This window comes from Theobroma cacao, chromosome 5 (genome assembly GCF_000208745.1).
Source record: "Theobroma cacao cultivar B97-61/B2 chromosome 5, Criollo_cocoa_genome_V2, whole genome shotgun sequence".
Lineage (NCBI taxonomy): Eukaryota > Viridiplantae > Streptophyta > Magnoliopsida > Malvales > Malvaceae > Theobroma > Theobroma cacao.
Window position 1 is genome coordinate 26,863,994 of NC_030854.1, and position 18,714 is coordinate 26,882,707.

Consider the following 18,714-nt stretch of genomic DNA (forward strand, 5'->3'; position numbering starts at 1 on the left):
ACCGAACATGATTATAGAGTATCCTAATTTTATATAACTAAGTTAGATAATCACAAATACCCATTGCCATTGCCATAGCCAATTCTAGCCAAGCATCTTGTAATGCTTCTCAACCAAACACTATGAACCAAAACATTCCCGTTGAACAATAAATTTATGGTCTCCCATCGAAATTGGCTTGAACATTTAGGATATGATTTTACTCCAACAGCAAATAAATCTCATCTTGACCTCCTAAATGACAGCACTTAAGGAAATTTTTAGATTAAAATATTTTGAATTAAGTGTATCAGTGTGATTAAGTATGTTAATTGTGACATGTTAAATATGCGTGCTTGGCCTGTCTTACATTAAATGGCATGACGTTTGTCTTTTTGTTGTACTCCACAAACGAGCCTTCATCAAAAGACAAGAAAAGCGCATCAAGAGAAGTGTCACCTTGACAATTGTGCCATGTAAAAAAATTGTACTATAAGACGAAATTTACTTGCTTTTAATATTTATTTTAGAATCTACTTTATTAAATATACAAGCTTTTTCTTTATGTCTTGTCGAGTTACTTTCGCCCATATAATGAATAGTAACATTGTGTCCTTGTGTAACTCTTGAGTGCTTATATAAGGAAATTCCTTCTTTATGTAAGAGGCACCTCTTAATTTTCTAAGTTTGTAAGAATTCTTATGAAATATAAAAAGTATATGCTTCTAAATTTCTCTCTTTTGTATACTATCTCCTACAATTAGTGACTTAGTATAAAACTATCGCTCACACTTAACAAAATGTCATGAGTTATATACTTTATAATTGTTCTTTCGATAAATCTTTTACATCAAAATTTTATAAAATTAATTATTGATCGTTATATCACAACAGACTTAGTTTTGTAGCTAAGTTGATCATATCCTGTTACTGTAGCACGACGTCATAGTGCCATAAAAATTTGATCTTAATTAGATAGTGTTGTCAAGAAAGTGCTTGAGAATTTGAAATCGGCTAGAATACATTGATTTATGTTTAGTGCTAGCTTACGATTTACCGTGTTTGTAACGCCGATTAATGTCATATTTGATTGTCGATCCTGGCTTCTATAATTAATTGAATAAAATATTTCTTGGTTTCTTACCTTTCTTAATTCTTCTTTTTTTCATTTATGATTTATTTGTTTTATTTTGAATTCATATATCATTAACAGGGAAAAGTGAAGGAATAAAAGGAGAGAAATCATGAGATTATATAAAGATGGCTAAAATTTCAATCATTACCTTGGTTATAGAAAACTTGTCGGGTTTCGCTTCAAAATTTGCGATCTTATCAACGACAGATTCCAGCAGAGTGTTCAACTTGTCATTATAACCAAACACTGTCACCTATATATAGAAGAAAACCACTAAGTTAGGAACATACAACATATTAGAAAATATATAAGAAATGATGCATACTAATTCTACATTCCTTGGACATGTGCATGCACAAACACATCTAGAGAATGAGCAAGAAATTAGTTTACTTTACTAATTTTTAATAACAAAATAGTCTTAGATCATAATTTTCAGATTAAGGAGTGTTTCGAGCACCTATCATGCTAAATTTTGCACATTTACATGTAGCTTGTAGGATATGATGATATCATATAATTTTATTCTCCTTTCTTCAAAATCTTGCATAATAATATACTTGAATATTTAATTTAATATTATAAATACATATATTTATTTCAACTCAAATAGTTAGATTCGCGTTTTCTTTTTCCAGAAAAAAAAATCTTGTCAATGTTAGCACCATATGTTTAGATTTTATATAAAATATCCTGAGTTAAATCGAGGCTTTACAAAATACCAATAGCTACGCCTATATTACAGTTGCGAAATGGAAAATCAGAGGAGCAAAATTACCTCAAAACCTCTGTCTGTGCGCGATATAGAATAATCAAGGCCAGCAATTTCAGCGTCGTAAGCTGAAGCATAGAGGATAAGACAAGGCTTTTGTCAAGAAGGGGGACGGAGCTTTCGAGTGATGAGAAAAGAGCAAGAAACCCAAACTGCATAAGACTAGTAATTTACCGTGTTCATTCAAGTAATCGTCCAACAACTGTACAAAAATGTTGGCAAGAACTTCAGCTTGAGGAGAATCTCTAACGTGGGGACAGTTGAATTCAATTTTAACAAATGCCTTAGGTACGGAGAACATTGTATCAGGCTTGTACCATAGTTTTGAATAGGATGACTTTCTTAACAATACTGGGAACTTGACCTGCTCAATGGGATCCATTTAAAGGTTAATTCATTGCTACATCAGAGTGGCTAGAGTTGGGATTGATAAAAACGATCACAACAAACCTTTTCTTGAGCAACCTTAAGAGACAAGTTTGTGGGTACGAACATATTTGGTGCTGGCAGCTGCAAATTATCACTTGGTGCTGATGACATCCATTTCTGCAATCAAATCAAAGGTTCCATCAAGAACCTTTCTCTTCACCGGAGATTTATAAAATATATAGAGAGGGTAGTAAACAAATGGAATTCTACAAAGTTGTTATATAAAAATATAATGGGTAAGATCAACAGCAAACCTGAATCATCGAAGTAGTGATTTTTTCAACAGTATATGCAGTACCGAACCATGGCTCAACCTTATCTGTGTCTCCTTCAAATTTCTTCGACTCCCAGAAAATTCTGTTAAACAGAGATCGTATTAGATACAAAACAAAAACCGATTCACTTGTAAATTAATTGAACTATTATTTTATACATGGTCGGTGTAGTTTCTAAACTTCACAATCGACGGATTAGATAGTTGATGCATATCTATATTTAAGAAAACTAGTAAATTAATATAATGAATCTATGCATTTGAGTCTCCCTCTCTCTCTCTCTCTCTCTCTTTATATATATATATTATATATATATCATGCTAATACAATTAGACTTAAATCTCCCTCTCCAAAATCAAATATATATATTATTAATTAAATATATATAGATATGACAATATTTTAACTCTACTTATAGAATTTAAAAACTCAATTGTGGATATATAAAATATAATCCAAATTAAGATGTATACTAGTTAATAATAAGACAAGCTTAGATGGGATTTCATAAAGGATACCTTATGCGATATTGGCTTTTCGACTCAGTTTATTGACATTATTGCACAAAGTTGGCAAGGATGTAGTACTCAAATAATCTGAAATGGTTGTCTTACAGACTTCTTTTTACCTTCAAGAGGAATACGACAAGGGGACCCTTTTCTCCTTATTTGTTTGCCTTGTGCATGGAAAGATTATCACATGGCATTAACTTGCTAGCCGACACTGGTTTAGGGAAATCATTCCAATTCAAAAATGGAGGACTAACGAAATAGCATATACTTTTTGCAAATGACTTAAATTTATTTGCTGAAGCTTCGGAACAATAGCTAGATGTCATAATGCAAGTTTTTGACATGTTTGGTAGAAGCTTGGGGGAGAAGGTGAATCATAGTAAAATTGTCTTCTATTGTGCTCGAAATGCGTGTAATAATCTATTGCGCCACTTGGAACAGAGGTTAGGTTTCTCTCTAACACATGATTTAGGGACTTATCTAGACACTCCAATCATCCACGGTTGGAGATGTCTCAAGCATTATCAATATATTGTGGAAAGGGTACAAAAGAAGTTGACTGGGTGGAAAACCAATTCGTTATCCTTTGTTGGCCGCTTGACATTGTTTCAATCAATTTTGCTCTCATTGTCATACTATGTCATGCAAGCATTAGTAATACTTCAAGCTATCTATGAGAAAATAAAAAAAAAAGTATGATGTTTTTTTGGGGCTCCATGGGGTTAATAGGAAAATTCATCTTGTTAAATGGGCATAGATATGTAGGCCAAAAAAGTTTAGTGGCTTAAGAATTTGAAAATTGTGACAGATGAATGATGCTTTTCTTATCAAATTAGGGTGGTCCATCATTGACAACCCTCACAAACTATGGTTTGCATTATGAGAGTGAAATACAGAGTTATGATGGCAATGAGTCCTGAGGTTAAGAACATTCCTTGGGCTTTCCTCATATGGTGTTGGCTCATATTGGGTTTAGATGGAATTTGAGGAATCGACAAAATTGACTTCAAGATGAGCCTTTTAATAGACGCTATCTGTAAGACTTATTTCATCTTCATCACTCAATATACAAAAAAGGGATTATGCAAATAGCCTTAGGGATACAATGAATAACATCTAACTTTGTCTTTGCACTTTACGAGAGTAAACCGCTAGATATACTCTAGGGTTTGCAAAGTTGTTCTACCTTAAAGCCTACTTTCGGTAGCAAGTAGATTATAAGGAATTTGGATTCTTTTGATGGATGATAGGAACTAAAGTGTTTATGTTTACTTACAGAACATAACACTTTTATTGTTTATTAACTTTTCTTCTCTTGTCTTGTTTGTTTTTGGTCTGTCAAAATGGTTGGTAGTAAGTCTGTTATATAGACTTGCTAGTGTCTCTTCTTAAGGACACAAACTTTTCATTAAGGCATCTTTTTGCCTTAAAGATACCTTTGTGTTTTACAAGATACAATCTTTGGATAAAGGTATTGTTTCAATAATCACCTTATGAAAGGACAATAATTCATTCGATGAGATATAATCTTTGAGCTACAATATGAAAAGATAACTTTTCATAACCCAACTTTTGAGCTGTGGTGTTTTTTCAATTATCTCATAACTTTTGAATTGAAAAGTGTGTTTTTAATATGTCACTTTACTAAGAGATATAACTATTCACATGAAAAACTCATTTACAATCCAATAGTCACATTATGTCACTCTATGTGACTTAACCTTTGAGCTAAGATAGATTTCCATTATGTGAGACAACATTTTGTTTTGAAAATACACCAACATATGGCGGGACATTGATCGAGTTTTGCTTGCAATAGTGGAGTATGCTTGATGGTCAATTGGCTTGAGTAGAGAAGTAAATTTCTTGCATGATTATTGGACTACAAGAAGGAAGATTGCTGATTTTGTTAAGAATAATTGTTGACTCTATATGTTTTTTATGATAACAAAACATTTTTCATTCATTAATGTCTAACTTTATTAATTAAGTGTGTAGGATAAAGTAAATTCCCTCAATGAAATGAATAATTAAAAGCAAGATCATATCATAGATAGGCTAATCAATTAAAGTGAGAAAAATGGAAAGAAGTTGTGAAGAAAGCACTTTTGTAATTGATTATCATAAAGCCTTAATCAGCTAAGGAATGGTTAAGCTTTAAGTTAAAGCAAAACAGAAAAATATTAATCAGTTAACACTAGACTTAACTGATTAAGAATGTGTTGGATAAAGCAAAGTAGAGGTGTGCTAATTGGTTAAGGCGTAAGGTTAATTAGTTAGAGCACAAGACTTGAAAAATCTTCAAGTGCCAAAATGCAAATTCCTAGTGAAGGTGACCGTTGGATGGAGCCAAAATGAAGGAATGCAAATTCGAAGAATTTTTAATTGATTAGAGCTGGTGGTAATCGATTAAGGTTAAGGAAGTAAAGCTTCAACCAGTTAAAGAGAGAGTTAACCAGTTGAGGAAGTTTGTTGAAAAAAAGAAGCTTGGAGACAAAGATCTCTTAATCAGTTAGAGTCTCTTGTAATTAGTTAGAGCAAAAAATACAGCAGTAAGATAGTGTAAGATAGAGAAGCTGTAATCGATTAAAGCACCGAGAAGCTGTAATCGATTAGAGCTATCTGTAACCAATTAACAAAGCACTATCGGCCTATTTGAAAAGAGTTGCTAGAAGATAAAATAATGGCTAGAAATTGTCTCTAACTACTAGAATCAGTCTACCAAGTATTTAAAGCATTTCTAACATTCAAAAATCACATAGAGAAGCTACCAAGAGTGATTTTGAGCTAAAAACATCCAAAACCTTCTCTTAACACTTGTATTCCACTCCTATCTTTGTTAAAGTGTTTGTGTTGAAGCTTGTACAACTTAGATCAGTAAGGTGATCATTTGTAGCTCCTTTTATCTTCTATTTCTTGTTTACTTAAAGTGTGTGAGACACTTTAAGGGGTAGTCTAAGTTAGGGTAAGTTTAGGACTTGTTGTAAAAGAATTAGAGCTTGGGTTATAAGCTCACCTTGTAAAAGTTTGGTGGAAGCTGTTTATTTTACTAGTTTTAGTGAAGTGGATGTAGATCAGGTGGATCAAGCCACTATAAATATTGTGTTTTAATCCATACAAAGACTTTTCAAGCTTACATACTTTCCTTTCTTGACTAGGAAGACAAATTCTTCGAGTTCGTCCATATACACTTCTTCATCTAACTCACAATTTAGGAATGATGTTTTAACATCCATTTGGTGAATTACTATATTTTGTATAGATGCAAGTGCTATAAGCACTTTAATTGTAGCTATTCTTGCTACTGGTGCATATGTCCCAAAATAATCTACACCTTCTTTTTGTTAAAGCCCTTAACCACTAGCCTTGCTTTAAATTTATCTGTGATTCCATCAACTTTCCTTTTCTTTTTGAAAATCCATTTACAACATATTGGCTTAGAACTTGGTGGAAGGTCTACCAATTTCCAAGTTTTATTTCCAATTATCAAGTCCATCTCATCTTGTATTACTACCATCTAAAATGAAGCATTTTGAAACCTCATTGCCTCCTCATAAGTTTAAGGATCACCTTCATCTTAATCACATGTTTCTTCTCTTATATCTTCTACTAAGTACATGAGGAAATAGGATCCATATGTCTTTGCTTTTCTACATCTTTTGCTTCTTTAAAGCTCAATAGTTTTCTTATCATTTTCTGAAAGTTTATTACTTTCCATTACTAGTTCTTTAGGTCTTGGAATTGAATTGAATCTTGTTTCATTAAAGATTGCATCCTTTAATTCTATGACTATATTAATGGAATATGAATCATTGGGCTCAATCACCATGAACCGATATGCTTTACTATGTTCAGCATATCTTATGAATATTCATTTAATTTCTTTTTCACACAATTTCCTTTTCTTTGGTTCCGACACTTTTACTATGGCTCGACATCCCCAAATTCTTAAATAATTAAGGTTTGACTTTTTTCTTTTCCATAACTCATAAAAAGGTATTTTACTTCTTTTGTTTGGGATTATATTTAGTATATAGCAAGTCGTTAATAAGGCTTTGCCCCAAAATCCTTTTTCCAAACCCAAATTAAAAAGCAAAGCATTGATCATTTTTGTAAGAACTTGATTCTTACGTTTCACTACACCATTTTGTTCTGGTGCATATGGAGCAGTAATCTCATGCATAATACCAGTGTACTCAAAATACTTGGGATCATAATATTCACCTCCTCTATCACTTCGTACGCATTTGATATGCAATTCACAATGCAACTCAATTTCATTTTTATATATTCTAAATTTCTCCATTACTTCATCTTTAGCATGTAATAAGTAAACATGGCAATATCTAGAGAAGTCATCTATAAATGTTACAAAGTATTTCTTTCCACCAATAGATGGAGTACTATGCATGTCACAAACATCAAAATGTATTAATGCAAGCAATTTTGAGTTTCTTTCTATATAAGGAAACGAGCTTCTTGTGATTTTAGTAACCATGCATGTATTGCACATATCATTATTTCCATCAATATTAGGTATCAACTCTAAGTTAACCATATCATGCTTTCTTCTATAATGGATATGACCTAATCTATTACGCCATAAATTATACAATGCTACTTTAGTATCATGAACATTAAATGAGACATCAATATCAGTAGAACTAGTAGCATTCCTATTAATATTGAGCTTAAACATGTTTTTACATAAGTATCCACTTCCCACATATTGTCCACCTTTTGTAAAGAATAACTTATTTCCCTCAAATACTAATTTGAAGCCATACTTATTTAGCAAGCCACCTGACATAAGATTTTTCTTCTAACTTTTGGTATATAATAGACATTATTTAGCTCAAGTATTTTTTCAAAAGTAAACATGAGTTCCACGGTGCCTTTTCCTTTCACTTGTATAGTGGAGGAATTTCCCATGTACAACATGGTTCCATCATTAACCACTGCCAAGGAGTTGAAGAAACTCTTATCCTTACATACAAGCTTAGTTGCACCAATGCCAATCCACCATACTTCATCATCTTGGAGAAGATTGACCTCGAAAATCATAGCAACAAACTTGTTGTTGTTCACATTTTATGTCTTTTATTTCAAAAGTCTACATTTTGTCTTGAATTGTCCAAAGAATGGGCCTTTTTTGTTCTTTTGATCTTATGACTTTTGTTGTTCATATCAACAGAATGTTTTCTTTTGTTGTATGAAACCGGCTTGTTTGATGATTTGTGTTCCATTATATGGACCTTTGAAGTTTCAAGATTCTTTCCATTCGAATCCTTTTCTTTTCCACATCTTGCTTGACTTTTTCTTGTTTGCGATAATCTTCTTTTATTCGAAGATTATTACTAAGGTCCTTGAGAGACATCTCTTCTTTCTTATGTTTTAGGGTTTTCTTAATGTCTTTCCATAAACAGGGAAGTTTATCAATTATCGAAGACACCAAAAATAGCTTTATCTATATTAAAATTATATTGCTAAAAGCTATTAAGCATGCATTAAAGCTCATAAAATTGATTCATAACAAAATGATAATCTATGCATGTGACAAAATACTTCTTTCTAACCAATGTGCTTTTATTATGCCTATCACACACAGTTTCATTCATATCAAGTAAGGAAAGAAAACTTATTTTATAATCCGATATAGAAACATTTTTCCACAAACAAATCCGGTTCATAGATCTTTCTTTGTTAACATCAAACCGATCTAACTTTTTCCAACAAATAAAGTTTCCTTCTTCAATGCGGTCTAGGTTGACAATGTTGGTAACTATCTCTTTTAGTGAAGTCATTTTGAATTCCAATTCCACGAAATATAAATTTTAAAACTATTGGTGCATATGGGGTTTAGTTGGAATTCAAGGAATTAGCAAACTTGACTTCAAGGTGAGCCTTTTAATAGATGTTATCTTCAAGACCTATTTTGCCCTACTACTCAGTATGCAGAAGGGGAATTATGTGAATAGCCGAAGAAATACAATGTAGCCAACGTCTAACTTCGTCTTTACACTTTACGAGAGCAGGCTGCTAGATACACTTGAGGATTTGCAAAGTTGTTTAGTCTTAAAGCTTACTTTCTACAACAAGTAGATTATAAAGAATTTGGATTCCTTTGATAGATGATGAGAACTAAAGTGTTTATGTTTATTTGCAGAACATAACACTTCTATTGCTTCTTAACTTTTTTGCTTTTGTCTTGTTTGTTTTTTGTGTTTCAAAATGGTTGGTAGTAAGTCCCTTGTATAGGCTTGCACGTGTTTCTTGTCGAAAACATAACCCTTTTATTAAGGCACCTTTTTGTCTTAAAGATACTTTTACATTCTACAAGATACAATCCTTGAATAAAGGTATTGTTTCAATAATCACCTTATGAAATGACAATCATTCATTCCATAAGACATAATCTTTGAGCTACAATATGAAAATATAACGTTTCATGTCTAAACTTCTAAGTTATGACATTTTTCCAATTGTCTCATAACTTTTGGATTTGGAAGTGTGTTTTTAATATGTCACTTTACTGAGGGACATAACTAGTCACATGAAAAACTTACAACTGAATAGTCACATTATGTCACTTTCTGTGACATAACCTTTGAGTTAACATAGTTTTTCATTATATGAGACAATATTTTATTTTGAAACACACCAACATATGGCAGGGCATTGATCGAGTTTTGCTTACAATAGTGGAGAATACTCGATGGTCAATTGGCTTGTGTAAAGAAGTAAATTTCTAGTATGATTATTGGACTATAAGAGGGAGGATTATTGATATTGTTAAGAATAACTGTTGACTCCATATGTTTTTTATGATAACAAAACATTTTTCATTCATTATTGTCTAACTTTATTAATTAAGTGTGCAGAATAAAGTAAATTCCCTCAATGAAACGAATGATTAAAAGCAAGATCATATCATAGATAAGCCAATCAATTAAAGTGAGAAAAATGGAAAGAATTTGTGCAGATAACGCTTCTGTAACTTATTATCAAATAGCCTTAATCAGCTAAGGAATGGTTAGGCTATAAGTTAAAGCAAAACAAAAAAATGTTAATTAGTTAACGCTAGACTTCATTGATTAAAAAAGTGCTAGACAAAGTAAAGTAGAGGTGTGTTAATCGGTTAAGGTGTGGGGTTAATCGGTTAGAGCACAAGACTTGAAGAATCTTCAAGTGCCAAAATTCAAATTTCTAAGGAAGGTGATCGTTGGATGGAGTGAAAATGAAAGAGTGCAAATTCGAAGAATTTTTAATTGATTAGAGTTGGTGGTAATCGATTAAGGCCAAATGAAGTGAAGCTTCAATTAGTTAAAGGGAGAGCTAACCTGTCAGAGCAAGTTTGCTGAAGAAAAGAACCTTCGAGACGAAGATCTCTTAATCGATTAGAGTCTCTTGTAATTAGTTAAAGCAAAAAATACAACAGTAAGATAGTGCAAGGCAGAGAAGCTATAATCGATTAGAGCTGTCTGTAACCAAAACAAAACACTGTCTGCCTATTTGAAAAGAGCCGCTAGAAGATAAAATAATAGCTAGTAATGGCTAGAAACTATCTCTAATGACTAAAATCAGTCTAGCAAGTATTTAAAGCCTCTCTAACATTCGAAAATCACATAAAGAAGCTACCAAGAGTGATTTTGAGCTAAAAACATCCAAAAACCATCATTTGACACTTGTATTCCACTATTATCTTTGAAAAAGTATTTGTGTTGAAGCTTGTACAATTTAGATCAGTAAGGTGATCATTTGTACCTCATTTTATCTTCTATTTCTTGTTTACTTAGAGTGTGTGAAACACTTTAAGGGGTAGTCTAAGTTAGGGTAAGCTTAGGACTTATTGTAAAAGAATTAAAGCTTGGGTTAGAGGCTCACCTTGTAAAAGTTTGGTGAAAGTTGTTAATTTCACTGGTTTTAGTGAAGTGGATGTAAACCAAGTGAACCGAACCACTATAAATATTGTGTTTTGTGCACTTCTCTTAACCTTCTTTTACTTGATGTTTGCTAATCTCAACAAGTTTTCAAACCATCCATCTTAAATCTTCCAAATGGATTTTAAATTTCAAAAGTTACCTTCAAAAATATTTTTAAGTGCTATTCACCCCCTCTTTAGCACTCCTTTTAAGACCAACAAGTGATATCAGAGCCTAACCCTTGATTTTAAAGGTTTAACATCTTAAAGGTATGATCCAATGGTTGTTCATAATTTTAATGTGGCTGAGGTTCAATCCACAAATAGGCTTTCTCTATTTTATGGAACAAACTACTGATTTTAGAGTATTAAGATCTCTATCTACATAAGGACTGTTGATTATGAAATGTGAAATGTCATCACTAGTAGTCCTTATGTTCCTTCGAAAATTGATCTTGTAACTGGTAAGAAAATTCTCAACACTAGAAATGAGAAAAGTACAAATAAACTTCAAAGCGATAAACATTCTCTATTGTGCATTAAATTTTGATGAGTTCAACAAAGTTTCTACTTGTACAAAAGCTAAAGAAATCTAGGAGAAGATGAAGATCATTCATAAAGGGACTTCACAAGTTAAGGAGTCAGAGATTGCTCTTTTTACTCACAGCTACGTGATGTTCAGGATGGAACTAGGAGAAGACATCAAAACCACATATGATCGGTTCACCAACATTGTCAACAAGCTCAAGCAACTTGGGAAGGAAATTCCTAAACATGAAGTGGTAAAGAGGTTGCTTAAAAGCTTATCAAAGGCTTGGAAGGTAAAGGTGACAGCAATTCCAGAAGCCAAAGATCTTAATGTCATCACCCTAGATGAGATATATGGCTCACTCCTAATTTATGAGCAAGAGAGGAAGGAAAAAAAAGAAAGGAAAGAAACTAAGGAAGAAATAGAAGTAAGAGCTAACATTTGCTTAATGGCCAAAGATGAAGAACTTGAGGTAATTTCTGATTTATCTAATATTTCCTTTGATAAATTTCAAGATGAGTATGATTGTTTATATGCTGAATTTGAGAGGTTAGCTTTAAAGTATAAGGTTTTGAAAAAGAAAGCTTTATCTTTAGATGATGAATGAGAAAAGATTAAATGTGATTTCAAATCTGCTTTTGATTAAAGAAATGTTTTTCAAATTAAGCTGGAGCAATCCAAAACAGATTTTGAATCTATGAAGTTGGAACTAGAGAGCAAAAATGAGGCCTTGCAAAAGTCATTGGATGAGAATATTACTCTTAAAGCGTAAATAGAAGTGGGATCAAAATTGAAGTAATACAAAGAACAAAAATAAAAAATAAATGTTATTTTAGAAGGAAAAATGATGCATTTTGATTTCATTGTTATGCTTATGGCAAGAAAGGTCATATCTTTTATGATTGTTATTGTAAGGGTAATAACCTCCTTAAAACTAAGGTGGTTTAGGTGCCTAAAGGTTTTTATGTGCTTACTAAACCTCAAGGACTTATCAAAGTATAGGTACCTTTGAAAAAAAAAGGAACAATTATTTTGTAGGTTGAGCAAGAGTAAAAGGAATAATGTTTGAAAGCTCAACCAAAGGAGAAACAACCTTGGTACTTGGATAATGGATGCTCAAGGCATATGACCATAAATAAGAATTTGTTTGTCAAGCTTGATAGAAATACAAGCGGTAGTGCCTCTTTTGGTTACAACTCTGAAGGTATCAACCAAGGAATTGAAACCATTGGTAACACTTTTTAAACTATAATCAAGCATGTTTCATTTGTTGAAAGTCTAAAGTATAACTTGTTAAGCATTAGTCAAATTCGTGATAGAGGATTTGGAATTTGCTTTGATTGTCATGTATGCCATGTGATTGACATTGACACTAACAAAGTTGTATCCATTGGCATAAGATTTGAAAATGCTTAAGTGAATTTTCTTGATGAAATTAATATCCAAAATGAGTCTTGTCTTATGGCCAATGATGTGTGTGATAGTTGACTGTGGCATCAAAGAATAAGACATTTTCAAATATTAAAAAAAAAAGGATTTGGCTATTAAACTGTCAAAGATTTCTTTTTAAAATGATAAAGTTTATGATGCATGTTAATTTGAAAAACAAGTAAAAAGTTCTTTTAAATCAAAGACAGTGATTTCAACTTGTAGACCATTTGAACTATTGCACATTGACTTGTTTGGACCTATTGATGTTATTAGCATGAGGGCAAGTCATATGGTTTTGTTATTATTGATGATTACTTTAGGCATACTTGGTTGTATTTCTTTGCTTAAAAAGATGATGCATTGCATGCTTTTGTTAAACATTGCTAGAAAGTGCAAAATGAGAAAGGCGTTTCCATTGTTAGCATTAGAAGTGACCATGGTGGTGAATTTGAAATATTTTGCGATAAACATGGCTTTGATCACAATTTTTCAACCCCTAAAACTGCACAATAAAATGGAGTTGTAGAGAAAAAATAGGAAATTGAAGGAAATGACAAGAACAATACTTTGAGAAAATAATTTTTCAAAATACTTTTGGACTGAGGCTATAAACAAAGCCTCCTTCATTTTAAATAGCGTTTCCATTAGGGTTATGATTTGAAAAGTCCCTTATGAACTTTACAAAGGAAAAAAACCAAACATTTCACATTTAAAGAGTTTTGGATGCACATTCTTTATTTTAAAAAATGAAAAACACACCTTGGGAAAGTTTGATGCTAAGAGTAAAGAAGCTATTTTCTTAGGTTATGCAATTAATTCTAAAGCTTATAGATTGTTTAATAAAAAAAATTAGTTATAGAAGAATTTATTCATATTATTTTTTATGAGATTAATGTTGCACCAAGAAAGGTAGTGTATGATGATTATGCAGATGATATTAAGGAGAAAATGAAATAGATGAACTTCAAGAACAAAGAAGATAAAGTAAATTAACAGTTTTGACGATAACAAAGCATTTCTCATTCATTAATGCCTAACTTTATTAATTAAGTGTGCAGAATAAAGGGAATTCCCTCAATGAAATGAATGATTAAAAGCAAGATCATATCATAAATAGGCTAATCAATTAAAGTGAGAAAGATGGAAAAAATTTGTGAAGATAAGGCTTTTGCAACTGATTATCAAAAAGCTTTAATTAACTAAGGAATGGCTAGGCTATAAGTTAAAGCAGAACAAAAAAATGTTAATCAGTTAACACCAGACTTAACTGGTTAAGAAGGTGCTGGACAAAGCAAAGTAGAGGTGTGCTAATCGGTTAAGGTGTGGGATTAATCAATTAGAGCACAAGACTTGAAGAATCTTTAAGCGCCAAAATTCAAATTCAAATTCAAAGTGAAGGTGACTGTGAATGGAGCCAAAACGAAAGAGTGTAAATTCAAAGAATTTTTAATTGATTAGACTTGGTGGTAATCGGTTAAGGCTAAAGAAAGTAAAGCTCCAATCAATTAAGGGGAGAGTTAACCAATTAGAGAAAGTTTGCTGAAGAAGAAAAGCCTAAAGACAAAGATCTTTTAATCAGTTAGAGTCTCTGTAATCGATTAGAGTAGAGAACACAACAGTAAGATAGTGCAAGGCAAAAAAGCTAAAATCGATTAGAACTGCTTGTAACCAATTAACATAACACTATCTACCTATTTGAAAAGAGCCATTAGAAGATAAAATAATGGTTAGAAACTATCTCTAACAGCTAGAATCAGTCTCTCAAGTGTTTAAAGCCTTTCCAACAGTCAAAAATCACATAAAGAAGCTAGTAAAAGTATTTTGAGCTTAAAACATTCAAAAACCTTCTCTTAACACTTGTATTCCACTCTTATCTTTGTAAAAATGTTTATGCTGAAGCTTGTACAACTTAAATCAGTAAGGTTTTCATTTGTACCTCTTTTTATCTTCTATTTTTTGTTTACTTAGAGTGTGTGAGACACTTTAAAGGATAGTTTAAGCTAAGGTAAGCTTAGGACTTGTTGTAAAAGAATTGGAACTTGAGTTAGAAACTCACCTTGTAAAAGCTTGATGGAAGCTATTAATTCTACTGGTTTTAGTGAAGTTGGATTGAAAATCCTTGATTAGGAACATCAAGGAAGTGGATGTAGGTCAGGTGGACTGAGCCACTATAAATATTGTGTTTTGTCTACTTCTATTAATCTCTTTTTACTTGTTTGCTAATCTCAATAAATTTTCAAACCATCCATCTTAAATCTTTCAAACGAATTTTAAATTTCAAGAGCTCCCCTTAAAAATATTTTTAAGTGCTATTCACCCCTTCTACCACTCTTTTGGGGACCAACAATAACATCCCTTAAGATGAAATAAATAAACCAATGAGTGCTTATATTGATGAAAATGGTGTTTGAGACCTTCAAATAGTGTCAAGTTTCATCCCATAAGAAGCAACAAATTATATCTTGGCTCAAAAACCTTCTAGTCTAAATGCGTGCGAAGATAGAGTATTTTGGGCAGCAACACAAATTGAAAAAAATTATAGTTAAATCAACATACAACTATATTGCAAGCCTCAACCATTTAATGGAGAATCAGATTTGGAGAGTAATTTGGAAGTGGCCTAATGCTAATTCCACGTATACTTTTTTTATGGTTGGCATACAAAGATTGTTTTTGAACCATCTTGGAACGATCACATCATCATTTTTCTAGAAATTCTTTTTGCACTATGCAATATAGAAGATAAGTCGGTTATCCATGTTATTTACGACTGCCCTCTCGCTAAAACTGTTTGGGATTCTTTTGTTCTTGTTAATCTTCATGGTCTTTTGACAACTAGATTATGCTTGGTTGGTTTTACCAGAATCTTAGGGGGGAGGTTTTCTTGTCTTGCAATACCCATGGTGGTGTGTCGTTTGGGGTCGTTGTGTGGTCTCTTTAGAAGTGGAGGAATGAATCAGTATTTAACCACCACAACATATTTACTTCCAAAAAGATCATCCTCATTAAAAAGTATCTTGAAGATACTATTCATTCTTGGTTGTACTTTATTCCCACAGATGCTGGTGTCAATAGATCTCGTGTGGAGTTGTTGATTGGATGGTCTCCGCAACCTCAAGATTGGTTGCTAATCAACACTAATAAAGCTCATTGAACTTCATGCCATCAATCCATTGCAGGAGTTGTTATTCTTTACCATTTTGGGAATTGAAAATGTGGTTTCTTAGTCAATCTTAAAAACTGTTCTCCATATCGAGCAGAATTATGGAGTGGTTATTGAGGTTTGTCAATGGCACAGGATGAGGGGTGTTGTAAAGTGATCTTGGCTATGGATAACAAAACTGTTGTAAAAGTGATTCAAATGGAAACAGATGAACTAAATACTAATTTAAATTTGACTTTGGTTATTAAAGATTTCTTAAGGAAAGAATGACAAATAAGTATCATTCATGTGTATCGTGGATCCAATCGTTTGGCAGATTTTCTTATGATTATGCCTTTTCAATATCCTTTTGGCAGAAAGCTTTTCAGGGATCCTTTAAGGGACAGTGCTTCAATTTTATTAAGCGATGTTATAGAAATTTCATTCCCATGCATTATTTTAATATATATGTATTATTTTTATTTCCTTATACAAAAGTAATAATATTGATGTAAATGTTTGCTTTTTAGGGTTAGATTAATCTTACCAATGGATCCTAAACTTTTTATTTTCACTTTTTTAAAAAATGCTTTTTATCAACGGAGTCATTTTTGTTGATAAAAATCCATCGATAGTTATTGACGAAATACCAAACAATTGCTAAACAACAGGTGACAAGCATGTTACCAATGAAATATCGACGGATCATTGATGGAATTTATCGACGAAAGTGGATCCAACGGTAAGTAAGTCCAATGCTAATTTTAGCTTGGCAATTAGGAATAAAATGCACATTTATTAAAAAAATTGTAACTTAAGTAGGGTCTTAATTAGTAATTATCTAGATAATGGAATAATTAATATTCTTCAGTAAGGAATTAATTTAATTAAAGAATTAATTAAATACTTAACTAATTTGTTTACTAAGTACTTTGTGTTAATTACATTATAATATTATTTAACAGAAAATAAATTATTAATGTAAGTATATGAACAAAAATCTGAAATGTAATAAAAAATTTGCAATTAAATTAAATTAGAAAAACATAAATTTTCAATTAATTGTTTAATTGTAACTTATATAATTACATTAGTAATATATTACTGTAATTTAATTATATAAATTTGTAATTAATAGTGTTAAATTAATAATTAATAATTTATTTTTCATAAAAATTAACAATGTTAGTAATTAATATTATTAAATTTCATAAAACTTTTATAACTTAATATACTGAAATTTGTGTTAATGTTGTAAAGGAATTAGGAAAATTTCATAAAATTAAAATTTTGTACGTCTATTATATAAATGATTAATTACTAGTGTTCAATTACTAATTAATATTATATAATTTCATAAAAATTATATAATTAGTAGTTTTACGTTGTATAATTTAATATTGTTAAAGTAATAAAAAGTTATAATTTAATAATATAAAAATGTTAAACTAGATAATTATATAATTATTATTGTTAGTAATTAAGAATTAATATTGTTAGTAACTAATATTGTTAAATTACATAAAATTTTTATAATTTAATCTTAATTTGAAAAATTGTTATAAGTTAATTCTATAAATTAATATTGTAATGTAATATCGTGAATTTCATACTCATAGTAGTAGTTAGATAAAAAGCAATTCTTTAAATCAATCAAAGTTTGCATGAAGTAATAGCAGCAATAATTAAGGTGTTTCTTTTACATTTTATAATAGACGACATCATCAGTTTGTTATAATTATTAGAATGGAATGAAATAGATCTTGGATATATTCTCGAGTAGATTCACGTGGATTCATTAGGATGGAATTTGTGAATGGCATCGAAGAAATTTTTTTTTTGCCTTCAATCAAGATAAATAGTAAGCTCTTAATTGCTGATAAGGTTTGGAAGCACCTTTTCTATAAAAGGTTTCATTAGTGCATACACAATATGGGATTCACATGGTGAATTATTCCATGTCGGATAATCATCGAGAAGTGGTGATGATAATGTTGAAGAAGTAGTTAATGAAGTTGGAGTAGAAAATCCATATGCTCGAATGATTATGGATGTTTTACGTCTAGAATTTGAATTCAATGTCAAAAATTAAAATGAAGCGATGGTTCATGAAAAAGATCCTAATCCAAACGCTTCAACTTTTTATTCATTGTTAAATGATGTGGATGCACCTTTGTGGTTTGGTTGCATGAAGCATACAAAATTATCATTAGTGGCATAACTATTGAATGTCAAGTCAATGTTTAAGATTAATGAGTCTTGTTTTAATTGTCTCATGCATCTAGTGAAGAAGATATTGTGATCAGGTGAAGCTTTATCAAAAAACTTCTATCAAATGAAGTCCAAGCTCAATAAACTTTGAGTCGTTTATGTTAAAATCCATGCATGTAAGAACAATTGCATGTTATTTTATAAAAACGATATCAAATTGTCTTATTGCTTAAGTTGTGGTCATCCTTGGTATAAACTGAGTAAATAAAGTGGAGGAAGGAAAAGAAAATTTCGTATAAGATTTTGTGTTACCTTCCCCCTATATCGAGATTACAGAGGCTTTATATGTCAGAAACAATCATAGAACACACCACATGG

At 31.3% G+C, this 18,714-nt stretch overlaps 1 protein-coding gene across 2 annotated transcripts in view; it reads right to left on the minus strand.

The window, feature by feature from the left end:
• LOC18598944 (insulin-degrading enzyme-like 1, peroxisomal) overlaps positions 1-18,714 on the minus strand; it is an 80,274-nt gene that overhangs the window by 11,933 nt on the left and 49,627 nt on the right. The window contains exons 15-20 of one of the 2 annotated variants that reach the window (XM_018120701.1): positions 2,570-2,672; positions 2,337-2,432; positions 2,061-2,250; positions 1,893-1,954; positions 1,263-1,367; positions 350-396 (exon numbers count right to left, since the gene is read on the minus strand). In XM_018120701.1, coding sequence (XP_017976190.1) covers positions 350-396; positions 1,263-1,367; positions 1,893-1,954; positions 2,061-2,250; positions 2,337-2,432; positions 2,570-2,672 — 603 coding nt within the window. The remainder of the gene's footprint in view (positions 1-349; positions 397-1,262; positions 1,368-1,892; positions 1,955-2,060; positions 2,251-2,336; positions 2,433-2,569; positions 2,673-18,714) is intronic. The other variant, XM_018120702.1, reaches the window with a different exon arrangement.